The following is a 16,886-nucleotide window of genomic DNA, read 5'->3' as shown; positions in this document are numbered from 1 at the left end:
AGAAATGAACCCACACTTATATGGGCAGTTAATCTATAGTAAAGGAGGCAAGAATTTACAATGGAGAAAAGACAGCCTGCTCAATAAATGGTGTTGGGGAAACTGGACAACTACATGCAAAAGAATCAAACTGGACTACTTCCTCTCACCATATGCAAAATAAATTCAAAATGGACTAAAGACTTAAGTATAAGACCTGAAACCACAACATTTCGAGAAGAAAACATAGGCAGTACTCACTCTTGGAATGGAGTGATAGAGTAGAGAGACAGAAGGTGCCTGGATCCCTGACAAATGGTGAGCCCTCATATCACATATCTATATTTTCCAAATCTGGCGTGGAGGGGTGCAGTGAACTCAGATTACTTGGATATTTAAAGTTACATCCACCACGACTCAAGGTTTTATCATCTCTAGGCATCAATAATACCTTCAGCCACTCAGTTTTCTTCCCCAACCTTTCCTCGTTCACAGATTCAGGTCATCAAGGGCAGGGACTCGCTGCTGCGATGAGGACACTCTGTGATGGGGGTGAACAGGCAGGGGTGGAAGGCTGGAGTCCCTCACTTCCAGGGAGCCGGTGCTTGGACAGGGCTCGGTCACCTGGCACACCTGCCTTCCACCCACAGCACAGAGGTGGTGTCCTGCCCGTCCTTCAGGATGTGGTTACGACTGCAGGTCTCCTGACACCACTTTTGCTCAACTTCCAACTGAAGTTGAAGTCATGGCAGGAGTCTGGAACCAGACCCAAAAAGGCTCTTTTTCAGCTCAGGGTTTTAGGCTTAGAGCAAGGTCAGCTGACGTGAGTGTACAGAGGGTCTGAACCCAAGGCTCCCAGAGGGAAAACCTTCTAACCTTCAAGTTTAAAAGCATAGCTCCACACACTTGCTTCTTTTTGAGTGACCATAAAAAAGGACTCTGAATTTCTGAATATTTCATAAACAGTCTGAATTTCCATCTCTTCATCTATAAAATAAAGACACTAACCCCTGTTCATTCTAACTGGTAAAGCAGTTATAAGAAATTGATTAAGGAATACAGAGGAAGGTGACAACATCGTGTAGCATTTTGTACCCCAACTTTTAGCAAAGTGCCTGGGACGTAGTTCATCATCTTAAATATCAGTGGAGGGAAGACAAATTAAGGAATTACTTTTATTTGTTACTGCTCATGATGAGAAAATGGCCATAGGGACCAAAAAAAAAAAAAAATAATCGCACAATTTCTTTGCATGAGAGTCAACCATGGGTGGCAAATAACCTTGGAACAAACTTAGATTCTAGTCCAGAGCAGAGTTAAAGGCTGGCATCTGTTCAGACACACTATAGTACAGGTCAGAGTCCATTACAGAAAGTAGCTTTTTATAACCAAATGATTTCCCACCTGCAGCTTCTGCCTGACTCTTTTCAAGAAACATATCTGATAGAGTAAAATTCCAGTTTGGAAGAAAGGAAGGAAAAGAAGGGAAGGTGGGAGGGAGAGTGGGAGGGACTTGACTTCTAGTAAATTCATAAATCCCTTAGAGCTTATTAAAAGGAAATTTGACTTACTACCTTTAAAAGATCACAATCTGTATTTTGAGAGTCAGAAGCCCTGTAAGATCAAATGGAGATAAGAGGACTTGGGGGGGGGGGGAAAGAGATAAGAATATTGTTCTGACAAAAAAAAAAAAAGATATCCTTGTTTTAATTCAGCAGTTTTTCAATTCAAGTATTAGCTGAGAATCCAGTGGGGTTGTCATCTCTTTTACGTTTGTTCATTACATGCAGCACATTGTTCTGGGCACAGTGGGAAATTAAAAAATGAATTTACCCATCCTGCGTTGAGTAACTCCAGGCTGGAGGCAAGACGTACATAAATAATTCCAAAGTGAGGCAACCCGGGAGATGCTGGTCACAGAGGTGTGTCTAGACGCTTGGGATTGCAGAAGGCAAGAGACCTTTCAGGTGGGGGTCAAGGTGGTCATGACAAAGCCTTGAAAGAAGAGTGAGGAGAAGTGAGAGAACAAGAGTTCCTGGCAGAGGGCACAGCTTGAGCAAAGGCCAGGTGCATGGAAACACAGGCTTCCAGCAAAGACCCCAAAGTGGTTCTGTTTGCCAGGAATACAGGACATGTGAAAAGGAGAAATGCAAAATAAGGCTGGAATGTTTGGTTTGGATGAAAGTAAGAAAGGCCTTAAATGACAGTGGAGTCCGAGCCAAAGGCAGAGCCAATAGGGCCGTGGAGGGCTTTGAGCGAGGAAGGTCAGACCTTCCAGACGCTTGACCAGGCAGGGATAGCCTGGAAGGAAAGGCAGAAAGAGATGCAGGAGACAGGGAGGCTGATGAGAAGGCACGTGCAAGAAGCCAGGGCGGGGAGCTGACTGCTGGTTCTTTGTGAGCAAGTGCTGGGTCTTGGGCACTGAAATCAGCTGAATACGAGGCTTACTCAAAACCCCAACAAATGAGGAAGGTAGAGTGGTCAGCAGGAGACTGGACTGAGGGAGAGTGAGAAGGGTGCAAAGTCAGAAGCTGAATAAGGTGAGCGCAGAAGAGGCCATGGGATGGAAGTTGCCCAGGAATTGATCGAGCAGTGTGCAAACACATTAGAAGGTCTGGCAAAGCTGGAGACCGTTGGGAGAGCAGAAAAGGTTACAGATTGACCCTGACAGCATTCACTAGTCTGGAGCAAATTAAAAAGCAAATTGGAACTGGCTTAAATAAAAGGGAGTCCCATCGCTGCCACCTCCAATATCTCCTTGGTCGTGGGGTCTACAGATGGCCGAGCAAGCAGGTACGTCAATCTGCACCTCATCAATATGAATTTTCAATGGCATCACGTTGACAGCGGCAGCTGACACATCACCTCCCTCGGCGGAACCATCCCTGAAGCCCTGAGAAGCCTCTTCCTAAAGCCCAGGCAAGGACAGGACCACCCCCTCAGCTGTAGAGGGTCGGGGACTTTAAAACACACTTTCACGTACATCATCTCACTTTATCCTCATCTTAGATGAGAGACACAAGGCAGCTATTGTTATCTTCATTGTACAAAGTCCAGAGAAACTGAGGTCTGGACAAGTAAGGTGATTTGCCCAAGACCGTGTAGCTACGTAGTGGTGGAGCTTGATGCCTTACATAACCCACTGCTGCCTGAGAAAGGAAGCTGCCCAGGACACCAGGCATCTGCCAGGCCATGTGGACACTCACTCCCAGCTCCTTCACAGCCATGGTCAGCCCAGGGAGCCGCTGGAAGTGGGGCACACTGGCAGGTGAGTAGGGCTGGCTTCAGAGAGAATGTTGAAAATGGCGAGGTGAACTGTTTCTCCTTCCTTGTTTCCTTCTCTTCATTCCTTCCCTCCTTCCCTTCCTTTCTTCCACAAGTGCCTGCCAAGGATCATGTGCCAGGCACTGTGCTAGACATTGGAGACCACCCACCCCTCTGAAGGTCCCTCATCCTCAGGAACCCCAGCTGCCATACCTGCTCGCAAAGCCCCACACTGTCTTCCCAACTGAAATATACCATCCACTTCCCAATCTCTTGAGACCCACAAGAGGTAGGAAACCCACGTGGAGGCTATGACATTTGAGCTGGGCTGTAAAGTGTGAGTAGGAGATCATCTTTGGACATAAGCAAAGGCTTAGAGATGTCTCAGGGTACGGAATGATCTGGTAACAGGAATTCTATAGAGCGTGAGGGAGGTGGTAGCATAAGGGGTACAGAGGAGTTACTGAAGATGAGGAGAGAGCAGGCCCTTGGAGGCCACCTGAGGAATGGCTTTCACTCTGCGGGCCCTGGAAAGCCAGCGCGGGCTTTAGGCAAAGGAGTGGTAAATCATTTCAGCGCTTGGAATGACAACTCAAGTACCTGCAGGGAATAAAGAAGATCTTAGAGGGTCTTTATGCAGATATTCTGGGAAGAATGGATGAGAACTGGGGCCACGGTGGGATAGTAGGAAAGGTGACACAGAGCCCTTATTAAGGACTTGTACCAAAGCAGAAAATATGGGTCTTTGTAGATAATTAGATGGGTGTGGGGTAAGTTGGGAAGAAGAACCAAGGAAGATTCCATAGTGATATCATTCATTGATATGGGATAGAAGAAGGTAAGAGAGGTGGGAAGGGCTGAAGGCATAGGGAGGGTAAATTCAGTTCAGGGCACACTGAGTGCCAGGTGCCTGGGGGACACATCCAGTGGCCCTGCGGAGGGATGCAAAGCCCAGTGTGTAGGGGGAGAACAGTGGAGTGTCAGAGGCTGCACAGCCAGGTGTCAAGTAGGTAGAGGACTGAAGAAAGACCGCCGTATGTGGCAAGTAGGAGGCTGGTCTTGGGTGGCCTTGGCAAGAGCATTTTCAGGAGTAAAAATGGGGTGGAAGGCAAGCTCAGGTGGGTTGAGAGTGGATGAGGACAAGGGCACAGAGGGACAGTGCAGGTACAGGGGGCCTCCTGGGTCCTGCTCAGCCCTCATCCCCAGGCAACTTCTCCCTGTTCAAAGCGTACAGTCATGCCCTTTGAGTTGCCTCTAGAATAAAGGCCACTCAGGACCCCAGCATTCTCTAGACAGCTAACCGGGCATTCAAGGTCAGCCTAACAATCATCACCTGATACCCCACTGTGTGTCTCCAATCAGAGAAACACATCTGGGATTTCCCAAACAAGCCCTGTATTTTGCCATCTCTGCACTTTTGCTATCTCCATTCCCTCTGCCTAGACACCTTTCCTTTACATTTTCACTTGCAGAAATCCTGCCTAACCTTCCTGGCCCAAGTGCTACCCTCATCAAGAACCTTCCTCAATCCCCCAATCCAAATGAACTTCCCTGCAAAGCACAAGGCTATGCACACAACATAGTTGTGTGCAACACAACACAACACAACATAGTTGACCTTCTTCTTTGTTATCCACCTGTCCCACTGAAATACCTCCGGGCTGTGTTTCATTCTTCTTTCATGCCAACCGACCAACCTATCACAGTGATGGATCCATCCTGACGTCACTGACCCCCCCACCTGTGTGTCTGTCACTAATAAACTATAGGTGGGCAGGCACGTCCAAGATTCTCTTCCCATAAATGAGAATGTGAAATCAAAGTCGAGGCTCTGCAAATGGGCCAGAACTAGGTCATTTGGGGGAATGTTCTCTCAGTATCCTCACTCAGGTCCTGCACCTCTTGAGTCATAGCATGAAGCCTCATCATTCTAGAACTCCTGTCTCCTACCCCAACACAGGTGGTCACGGTCCCTCCTCTTAGGAGCTCACTAATTTGTGTAGGAGTTAAGATCCACACACAGAGAAGGTCCTTTCCTTTCTCAGGGAGCATGTAAGTTCTACATAAGTGGTTTGTAACCTACACTACATAAGGCAACAGGATGAAGAGCTCACTTCAAGCTTAGGTGGTCATGGATGATTTTATGAAGGATGTTGGTGTCTATTCCATCTTGAAGGACTGGCAAAGGCTGTGGTCAGGGAAGAAGTGGAAGGCCCACCCAGATGAGGTCAGGATAATAAAGTAGAAGCCAGAATGCGGAACAGATCAGTTTGGCTGGAACAACCAATTTATGAGGGAAAATGAGGCATAAGGCTAGAAAGATAGGCCAGCTTGGGGCAGGCCTTGAATATCCAGTAATGGGGAGCCACTGAAGGCTTCTGAGTACGAGGTCCTGGTGAAGTGTCTTTTTTAAGGTCGTTTAATAGGCTAGTCATATAGAAGGTATACTGGCTTGAAGAAGATCTGATATTTTGAACAAACTTAAGATGTTCATTACAATAAAAGTACCATAAGATAATGGAAACAGAGTAGCCTAGAAGAAGTGAAATGAAAATGAGAAGACTTCAAAATAAAAAATCTGCCAAAGGTTTGTGTTTCTTGGGGACCAGGTGTCCCCTACCACTGGTGCCATTTTACCTGAAGGACCAGAAAGAGATGCAGACTCTCAACTAAGTGAAGTCCTCTGCCAAGAGGTACCCAAAGCCCCGCTATGGTTTTATTGGTGGAAAACCAGGCAATGGGTAAGAAACGTTGCTCACTCTGGTCATTTTCATTCAGGGACTAGCCAAAGTCCTCTTCCTATCTTCAGCCAATGTATTTTATTCAATGTGAAAGTCACTAAATTAATTTTTTTAACATGATAAGAGTAGCAATTGTCAATTTTAGAAGCACATATGCGAATTTCCCTGCACAGGAGATAACATGAATCCCATTAGTTAAAAATAGCAGTTGTGCTCACTTTCCCCCACGTGCTAATTTTAATAAACTTACTCTAAAATTAGCTTGCCACTATGAGGATAGCTGCTCATCAAAAATGTTCCCAGGAAGCACTAAGCTTGCCTCGCAAGAGTTCAAGCACTCCTAGGAAACTCTGAACAATGCAGAGCTCTAAGCAGAACTTGTCCTCTTCTCACCAGCCTCAGTCACCCCCAACCCTCTGTCAGACCCATCACCACCACTCTCTAGCCACACTTCGAGGGTCATCTTGGACTCATGCTATTGCATCTTCCCGATCCAATTGGCTGTGAAATCCTGTATGGGTCTTCCTTTAAAATCTGTCTCATAGCCATCCCTTTTTCTCTCTCTCCACTGATGCCATAACTCCTTATCACTTCATTTATTCAAATATTCAACCATTCACATATTCTACACTCATTGAGTACCTACAAAGGGCAAGGTACAGTGTGAAGTGTTAAGGTCACAAATTAATAACATATGGTCCCTACCCTCAAGGAGTTCAAGATCTTTTGGGCCCAGTGGAGAGAGAGACAAGTCAAGGGTTAGTCAAAGAACCATATGATAAAGTGGTATGACCTAGGTGCAATAGGGGTAATTGGGAATATTGATGGTGACAGAAAAGACTAGATTACTGGTAGCTCATCTTCACTTGTCTTTCCCTGATTCCTGGGAGAGCTACCAAATTTGTCTTTATATTCCCGCTGCCTGGCACAGTGCCTTGTGAATGACAAAGGCTCAGTGATTACTGAGTTCCGTGGAAATGAATCTTTCCCAAGTATTTTCATCAACTTACACTCTAGCTAAAAAAGCTTTCAGAGGCTATTACCAGCTACATTAGAGTACACCCTTCTGTCTTGCTTTTGAAGTTGTTCACCATCTGGTCTACCCTGGCTATCCAACCTCCATCTCTGCTATACCTCATCTCACTAGTTTCAGGCTTTATCTGGAGCATTTCCTCAAAGGCGAACCACCAGTTCACTGCTCAGGCCTGCTTCCTGTCACCACCACCATGCCCTCTTCAGCCAAAGCGGAGGGACCCAGCTCAAGTTCTACCTCTTCTAAGAAGCTTTTCTCCACTTCTTCAGCTTCGCCAACTGCCTACATATGTATCTAAGATATATTGTTCATTATTGTGCACTGTTTTTTCATTTAGTATTATGAATGTGAATAATGCTTTGAAATATTAAATGGTACTCTATTTACCTTGCCTCAAATTCTTATAACTCCTACCCTGTTTCTCTCCACATATCCCTCTCCCTTTTATTTTTTATTTATTTATTTATTTAAATAAATTTATTTATTTTACTTTTGGCTGCATTGGGTCTTCGTTGCTGTGCGTGGGCTTTCTCTAGTTGTGGTGAGCGGGGGCTACCCTTCATTGCAGTGTGCAGGCTTCTCATTGCAGTGGCTTCTCTTGTTGCAGAGCACAGGCTCTAGGCACACAGGCTTCAGTAGTTGTGGCACACGGGCTTAGTTGCTCCATGGCATGTGGGATCTTCCCGGAGCAGGGCTCGAACCCGTGTCCCCTGCATTGGCGGGTGGATTCTTAACCACTGCGCCACCAGGGAAGTCCCCCTCTCCCTTTTAAAAGCCAGACATTTTGCCTTCTCCAAGGAAGAGAGTGCTCAGTAGAACACTGGTAGCAAAGTGATTGGCTTTTCAGTTTTGAAGGCCTTGTCCTTCACCAGAAGATACCAGAGCAAAGAAGAGTCTCCCCATAACTCCCTCCCCCACGACCCTCCAAAAGACTAGAAAAGATCTCCAAATTTGAGGAAAAGGCAGACAGAGTGCAAGGAAAGAGAGCCTGGTTACCAGTGAGTGTCTAAGAATGAACACTAATCAGCCTGGTGTCAGGAGAGTGGAGTAAGGACTGTGGGACTGAGATGTAGGGGGCGTGGCTAGTTGTGACGGAAACCTGATGAGTTGGGGAATCAGAGAGGTAAAGAGTAAAGCTCTCTATAGTGATGACTGTCTTCAACATCCATTCCCCCCCTTTTTAAAGACAAGTTTATTGAGGTATAATTTACATAGAGAAAAAAATCACCCTTTTGAGGTGTACAGATCTATGGATTTTAACAAACCTATACAATCATGTAGCCATCAACTCAATCGAGGCATAGACTATGTCCCTCACTCTAAAAAGCTCCCTCGTATTCCCCTGCAGTCAATCTGTTCACTCACTCCAGGCTCTGGCAACCACTGATTGGTTTTTCTGTCCTTTACGTTGTGCCTTTTCAAGAATTTCATATAAGTGGAATCTTACATTCGGTGCATTTGAGTCTCTGCCTTCTCTCACTTGACATGTTTTTGCATGCATCAGTAGTCTGTTCCATCTTAACGCTAAGCAGGATTCTACGATGTGGATGTAGCAATTTATCCACTTGCCAGTTAGTGGACACTGTTGCGTTTCCAGTTTTCAGCAATTATAAATAAAACTGCTGTAAACATTCACATACAGGATTTTGTGTGGACACGTGTCTTCATTTCTCTTGGGTCAACACCTATGAGCAGGATTGCTGTGTTGTTGGGTTTAGTGTAGGTTTGACTTTATGAGAACTTGTAAAACTGTTTTCAGAAGTGGTTGCACCATTTTATATTCCTCTAGCGATGTAGGAGACTTGCAGTCACTCTGCATCCTTATCAGCACTTGGTTTTCCCATTTTTTATTTCTGTGTCTGTTTTTCCATTCTAACAGATGTGTCGTGGCATCTTATTGTGGCTTTAACTTACATTTTCCTGATGGCTGATGATGCTGAGTATCTGTTCATGTGCTTATTTACCATCTGAATCTCTTCTTTAGTGCAGTGTCTATTTAACTCTTTTGCCCATTTTTAAAATTAGATTGTTTTCTTACTATTGTGTTATGAGAGTTCTTTGTATATTCTGGATGTAAGATATGTGTTCTGCACAAAATTTCTCATCTGTGGCTTGTCTTTTCATTTTTTTTAACAGAGTCTTTCAAAGAGCAAACATTTTTTTATTTTGATAAAGTCCAATTTATCCTTTTTCTCCTTTTATAAGTTTGTGTTTTTCCTGTCCTGTATACCTTTCCAACTTTTTAATAGAACCCTCCCAAATTTAAGTTGGGCATACCCAGCTTAGGATGACATTTCCTAGCCCCCCTTGCAGCTACATGTGCCCATGTGACTACACTCAGACAAATGGGATGCGGGAAGTGATACGTATAGCTCTCTAGTCATCCCTAATTAAAGAAAAGCCCTTTGCCCTGGACTTCCCCTTTCTCTCTTTCCCCTTTCCATGCGCTGGGACAAAACATGGCACTAACCTAGCTTTAACTATACAGTTGAGGACCATCCGCTAAGAAACAGTAGAGAAACATGATGGGAGGAACCTGGGTTCTTAAACGACTCCTGGAGCAGGGCTGATCTCCCAGCCTGGACCACCACACACTATGACACGAAAGAGACCTAAATATCGACCTCACTGAAACCAATATATTTTGGGAGTAGGTATCTTTGTTAAGTGGCTTAGACTTTACCCTAACAAATATACCCTTCTTTCTTAGGAAGTAAAAAATAATCCCCAATTCCCTGGACCCAGCCTGGCGTGGTGTGGTGTGTCTATGCAGAAAATTGCACCATCGTTTCTCAAAGTTTCCCTCAGCTCAGGAGTGATTCAGAGACAGCAGAACATGACTGAATTCCCCCACCTTGGGCAAGGGAGCAAAGCCCCCCCATGCCCAGAGTAGTGAAGTAGCAGTATATCACCTTGTTCTTCATTCACCCAAAGTAGCATGGGTCTGGTACAGACACCAAAGGGTCAGAAGAGGGGAACAAGGGCAGACACAACAGTGACTGACAGTGACCAATGACCAGATGTTAGACTGAAATGAGGAGAGTGTGGTTAGACAAAAATAGCCCAGACCAGTTGTGTGCCCCCTACCCCATCACCCCTGCCAATGGCTGAGTACTACTTACCACCCCTAGAACTCAAATACAAGTTCAGGCAGAGGTGTGAGTCCAATCCAGATTACGTTCCCCCCCCGCCTTACAATGGGAGTTTGTAACCATAATTAAGGTGTTATAGCAAAATAAAGTTTTCAGTTTGTGAACACCTGAGTTTGTGCCCTGAGCTCCACCTTCACTGTACTAATGTTTGCTGAACATTTACTGTTTGCCAGGCAGACAGCAAAACACTAATGAGCATGATTTCACTGGACCCTCACAATTAGAGCACCTATGAGTAGGTGCTTTATGATCCTGTTTAAAGATGAGAAAAATGAGGCTTGGAGGAGTGGCACGGCACGGCGATTCTCTCAACACCCATTCCCCTTCTTCTGGCAATCGTTCCCACCCCCCTAACCCACTCTCAGTCCATGTGGCCTGGGCAGGGCCCCGTGCACAACTGCGGGCCTGAGACAGTCAGGTCACTATGCTCATGTAACTTCTTCCAGGGCAGGTGAGGGATCTAAGTGGGTGCAAAGGGAGTGATTCCTGGGGTTCTATGGGGTCTCCTGCAAAAGAGTTTCTGTCTTCCCCTCTGGACTTGAGCTTGAGAGGGTGGGAGGCTGAGACTGAAGTCAGGCCCCAAGCAGAGCCAAAGATGGAGAGAAAGCATCTGTCTGAGCGCTGAATCCAGCTGTGCCCCACACCACCCCTATCTTGGAATGATTAGTCACGGCAGCTGTGTTAGTTTGCTAGAGGCTGCTGTAACAAACTGCAAAAACTGGGTGGCTTGAAACAATAGAAATTAATTTCTGATAGTCCTGGAGGTCAGAGGTTCAAAATCAAAGTGTCGATAGGGCCAGGATCCCTAATAGGACTCTAGGGGAAGACCCTTCCTTGCCTCCTCCTAGCTTCTGGTAGCTGCCAGCAATCTTTGGCTTTCCTTGGCTTGTGGTAGCATAACTCCAATCTCTGCCTCTGTCATCACCCGGCCTTCTTTCCTCTGTGTCTTCACATCGTCTTCCCTTTGTGCACCTCTGCATCCAAATTTCCCTCTTCTTATAAGGACACTGGTCATTGGATTAGGAACCCACTCAAATGACCTCATCTTGAGTACATCTGCAAGATCCTGTTTCCAAATAGGGTCATATTCACAGGTATTGGGGGGAGGAGGTTAGGACTTGAACATATCTTTTCGGAGACACAATTCAACCCACAATATCAGCTGATAAATTCCCTTTGAGCTGAACCTGCTTGGGTTGGGTTTTGCACCGAGAAAGAAGTAGAGCCGAGACTTACTCTCAGTTCTCAGTCAACAAACAAGACCCAAAGCTGCGCCCTTATCCACAGGCTCAGACTGCGAGCCTGTTCAGCTTCCCTCCCCAAATGTCAGCGGCTCTACTTTGGGCAGAGGCCCAGGTTTAACCATCTTCTATATCTGCCTCCTAGTCACTGCATACAGCATGCTCAAGGAATACAGGACTGATTGCTATCTAATTAATCAACCAAAATTCAAATAGTGAAACTGAATTAGTCATGGTTTATCACAGGGCAGTAGGCTGAGAGATGACCAGGATTTTTATCTTCGAAATAAAGTTATGGACTGTCTGCACGACTGCATTTCAAGATTTCCCCCTGATTTGAAAGATCACCTCAGGTGGTGATGAGAAGAATGCTTCCCCCTCCCCAGACATTTAATTTCCAGAACAGAACAGAAGCCACACTCTTTTCACATGCATGGCCGTGTTTACTTCAAGGCCTGAGAGAAGGCTGTAATTTCAGCTTGTTATGCTAAAAATATGAAAATAAAACTGATCTCTATAGGATCATTTAAATGAAAACTGCTTCCTAGAGGCAAGCCGAGGAAGCAAACCGACTGAAAGAGAGCTCAGGGCTCCGGGCAGGAAGGGCAATGGAGTGCGGACCCAGGGTGGGAGGTAGAACCGGGGACTTCTGTAGAAGCAGACTGGAGCCTATTTGACCCAGGTCACATGTGTGGTGATGCCTTCCCCAGTTCCTTCCACTGGCTTCCAAAGTCACTTTCAAACGCCACTAGCCACGGACCATTCTCTTCCTTGAATCCTACTTGCCTAGGGCCCACACGATTTCTCCATGCCCACGGAAGCCCAGGCAGCTGAACTTGACTGTGCAGGGGAATCCCCTGTGAGCTCCCTTTGCGACAAAAGCAGATTTGGGGCTACACCCCTAGGCACTTTCATGAAGTAAGGTAATTCGTTTCTTGTGGTTGCCACAGCAAATCACTACAAACTGGGTGGCTTATAACACAGAAATTTATTCTCTCACAGTTGTGGAGGCCAGAAGTCCAAAATCAAGGTGTCAGCAGGATTGGTTCCTTCTGGAGGCTCTGAGGGAGAATCTATTCCAAGCCTCTCCCAGCTTCTGGTGACTGCTGGCAGCCCTTGGCATCCCTTGGCTGTCGCTGCCCATCTCCAGTTTCTGCCTCTTCATGTGGACTTCCTCTCTGTGTGTCTCTGCTTCCCCATAGCCTTCTCCCTTGTATCTCTGTGTCTCAAATCTATCTTTACTTTCTCATAAGAACACTAATCATTAGATTTAGGGCCCATCCTAAATCCAGGATGATCTCATTTTGAGATCCTTAGCTTGATTATATCTGCAAAGACCCTGTTTCCAAATAAGGTCTTATTATAGCTACTGGGACATCAGGACTTAGATGTATCCATGGGGGGAAGAACACAATTCAGTGCGCTACTGTAGATTTGGGGAGAGACCCAGGAACTTGCATTTTTTCCCCCAAATGCCAAGTGACTCTTTGTACTCTTTGCTCCCAAAATGACTGTGATGGTCTGTAAATCATACTCTGAGTAACAATGATCCAGTTGCTGAGGATTCAAAGATGAATAAGACATAGACCCCTCCCTTTGAGAATCTGCTGTCTAGGGGAAGATACACACAGATGAACGGGTGATTAAGATACAAAGTGTGGCCTAATGATCCCAAGCTCTGGAGTCAGGCACCAGGGTTCAAGTTCTGCCCCCTCCGGATGTGAGGCTCTGAGCCAGTTCCTTAGCATGTTTGGGCCACAGTTTCCTTATCTGTAAAATAAGAAATAATTCCTACCTTATACCATTGTGAGTATGAGGCTGTGTAAATGTTAAATATGAAGGATGGACTTGAGGAATGGCCGTTAGCTATTATGAAGGTGGGAAGCACCTTGCATTCATTTTCACATCCCACAGCCCCGAGCTGTGCGCCCTCTGCATCCTAAGCTTTAATGAATGTCTGAAGGCAAGACAGCATTACTCTGGAGATACAGGGCTGGGATAGGCAGGACAACTCTGGAAAGACCCATATCCAGATCTTGACTTGTTCTACAAGCATTTTTTGAGCACCTGCTGTGTATGGAGCTCAGCATGTAGGCGCCTGGAACAAAGCCAAATAAAACACACAGCCTAGTGGGGAGACCATTAGACTGCAATACTGTGTGGTCAGGGCAAGACAGAGGCACCCTCGGTCCAGGGACAGCCATGCCAATAAGAACTTCCTTCTTTGGTTTCCCATCCTTCCCAGTCCCCCCTTTAGGATTCTCTTAGTGTTTATGGTGTGACTCTCCTTCCACACTATACCATATGCTTCAGGAGTTCTTTGAGGGCAGAAGGGGTCATCTGTCTTCTTGGCCATTGTATCCCAAATACCGAGCAATGTACCTGACTCCTAACAGGCATTCGACAAGTATTTGCTGGACTAGTGAACATTCTGCCATTTCAGAGCCCAGCACTGGACTTCCATGAAGAACCACCTCCAGCTTCCTTGACCACTGGGTATGATTCTTGACGAGCCAAGAGAAAAGATCCCCAGAGGATCTATCCCTTAACATAAAGCCTGACAGAGGAGATGGGGACAGGCTGCATGACAACATATCATAATACTGTCCAGTTATTACATACAGATCAAGAGGGAACAAACTAAACTTGGGGAGACGCCATGACAGTCCATTCCTCTTCAGAAATACAATGCTTTGCATACACTGGACATTAAGTACTGTTATCAGACTGACCTGGAGGCCCAGGAAATGGTTAAAGGAGAAAGACGGTACAAGGTTTCCCTTCCAGCACCCAACATGGGAAGGAAGCCAGCAAACCATTACACCCTGTATTGTGCGTATAGAAGTAAGAAAACGGAGGCCGAAGCTGGCCTTGGGGATGGGGATGGGGATGGGGAAGGGGAAGGGGATGGTTCTCAGGAGGGAGAGAATGGAGAATTTCCGGGGCGTGGTCAGCACAGCTGGGTAAGTGGCTAACCGCCATCACAAATGGTGGTAAGTCAGGACGAACAACTTACCTGTGACAGGGAGACACCAGCACTCTCTCTCACCTGGAGAAGTCAGGCAGCCCCTCCCAGGCCAAACCATTCTTAGGGTGGGCTGAAGAGGGAATAGCATAGGAGTCCAAAAGCCGACCCCAGGGGTGTTTCTGACAAAATCGTTGGGCCGGGGCGGGGGAGGGCACGGTATTCTCTGCTTCCACAAATCGAATGACTGCTGCACCAGTGTTTCACTCCTTTGATAAACGGCGCGCCACCTTACACACAGAAGGCCCACGGTAAACGTGTTGACTGAATTGAATAACTGAATGAACGAAGGCTACAGAGGACCCTATGGAACTCCCCTCCCCCCCAAACCTCCGCTGCAGGTGACTCCACCTGGCCCGGGCGTGGCCCCAGGACCCGGATTTCCCCCTGGCACCACCTTTCCGCTTCAGCACTGGGCGTCCAATCGCTTGGCTCCAAAACAGCGGCAACCGAGAAGGCAGGTGGGGCTTGGCTCCCACTCCCGGATCCCCGCGCTCCTCTCGCCAATCCAGTGCCCAGCCCTGCCCGGAGGGAAGGCCCCTCCCCAGAGGCTGGCACCAGCTGGCGTGGAAGAAAGTGGCGCCCGGGCAGACCGCAAAGGGCGGGAGGAACGGCGCACCTGGCGGGGCGCGTGGGGGCAGCCAGCCGAGGCCGCGGGGTGCGCGTCCCCCGCGAGTCCCCGCCCGGCTCGGCCACCCGGGGGGCGCGGGCTCGGGGCTGGCGACCGCTCGGCCCGGCCCATCCCGCCCGGCCGGCGCCTCGGCCTCACCTCGCTCACCAGCCCCTGCCAGTCGCTCTCGGTCCGGTCGCCGTTCATGGCCTCCTCCTCCAGGCACGGGCCGGCCTCATGGACGCCGCCCTCCTCCTCTGCGGCCTCCTCCTCCCGCCGCGCCGCCGCCGTCGCCTCCTCCACCCGGGCCCCGCGCGGCCCCGAGAGGCCCCGGCGCCTCCGAGCCGCCGCGCCGCCGCCTCCTGCGGCCGCCCGCGCTGTTGACTCAACGTCAGCCTCCGCGGGAGGAAGAGGAGGAGGAGCCGCGGTCGGTGCCGGGCCGCAGCCGCCGCCGAGCCGGCCTAGGACCGCGCCACGAAGCCCCCGGGACCCGCGCAGCCCCGGACCCCGCATAGCACCCCGGGACCCGCGCAGCCCCCGGACCCCGCGCTCGTGGCGGCCGAGGTCCTGACCGCAGGATTACTGCTCTCCAGGCGGGAGGCGGCTCGGCGTCCCCCACCGGAAGTAAATCCCCAAATCCAGCCATTACCTGACCACTATCGCGGCTCTCACCACTAGAATGTAAGCCCCACATGGGCAGGGGGTTGCTTCCCTCTGGGATGAATGTTGGGTACAGGGCCTGGCACACAGTAGGTGCCCTACAAATATTTGTTGAACCTATGGATGAATGAACCACATGTTATTACATATTTAACATGGTTTCTTAAGCTACTCATGTTTATTTCTATTTCTTAAATTATCAGCTGTCATAAATAAAAACATTGAAAATAAAACGGTAATGAATTCTAAATAGGACCGAAAGCTCTGAGTGTGATGCTTAACATGGATCAAGAGAGGTGTTGAAGACATAGTAGCATCAAACTGAGACTTTCTCCTAACAGGAAGGACTAAAAGGGAATTACATTACAGAGGACAGGGGAATCTTCACACATGAGTCAATATTATTCAAGGTGGTTTTCCCCAGTCACCTAAAATCCTGTCCTGAACCACTACCAGTAGTGAGCTTTCCATACTTGCAGAAGCGCTCCCTGTAGAGATAAGCACGTAGGTTGAGAAGTTGTGAACCCATTTTAGTTGTGGACGCATCGCAGCCAACATTTATTTGTTTTAGTCCCTGTTGATCCTGAATCAATCCTGCAGGATGGATGTTACCTCCATTTATCAGAAAAGGTGAGAAACAGAGACTCAACTAAGGATTCCTAGCTCCTAGAGACACTTCCCAGCCTTTTGGAAACCTGAAAATGAAGTATTACCCCTGGGAGTTGGAAATATTGCATTCTATTGTTGGCCTTGTTTTATTGGCTGTTTGCAAAATGGTGTCAATAATTCCCATGTCGCAGCCACTGTCTTTGACTCTAGGCTCAGCCATGTGACTTGCTCTGGCTAACGTGGTGTTTGCAAGTGTGCTACACAAAGAGGCTTGTAAAATATCTGTGCAGTAGGGTTTATTCTTGCTTACGCTCTTAGGAACCTGTGATCACCACCATAGAAACAAGCCCAGAAGAGCTTGCTGGATGATGAAGGACTCATGACCAACAACCAGCCAACTGCCACATGTGAGTGAGGCCACTGACCCCCAGCGGCCACAGATGCCTGCATTAGTCCAGCTGAGGTCAGCAGAAGAACGACCCAGCTGAGCCTTGCCCAATTTGCTGACCTACAGAGCACGTGCTAAATAAGCAGCTGTTGTTTTAAGCCCCTAAGTTTTGGGGTGGTTTACT

General features: G+C 47.7%; 1 protein-coding gene across 1 annotated transcript in view; it reads right to left on the bottom strand.

Annotated features, from left to right (window-relative positions):
• The window catches only part of CCDC149 (coiled-coil domain containing 149), a 96,231-nt gene extending 80,816 nt beyond the window's left edge, over nucleotides 1–15,415 (bottom strand). Inside the window, 1 exon segment of the mRNA XM_059923250.1 lies at nucleotides 15,205–15,415. Coding sequence (XP_059779233.1) covers nucleotides 15,205–15,252 — 48 coding nt within the window. The 5' untranslated portion in view covers nucleotides 15,253–15,415.
• Between the last annotated feature and the right edge of the window lie 1,471 nt (nucleotides 15,416–16,886).

Source organism: Balaenoptera ricei, chromosome 5 (genome assembly GCF_028023285.1).
Source record: "Balaenoptera ricei isolate mBalRic1 chromosome 5, mBalRic1.hap2, whole genome shotgun sequence".
NCBI classification, from domain to species: Eukaryota; Metazoa; Chordata; class Mammalia; order Artiodactyla; family Balaenopteridae; genus Balaenoptera; species Balaenoptera ricei.
The sequence above is the reverse complement of the archived record's forward strand: the minus strand, read 5'-3'. Positions and strand labels throughout refer to the sequence as shown.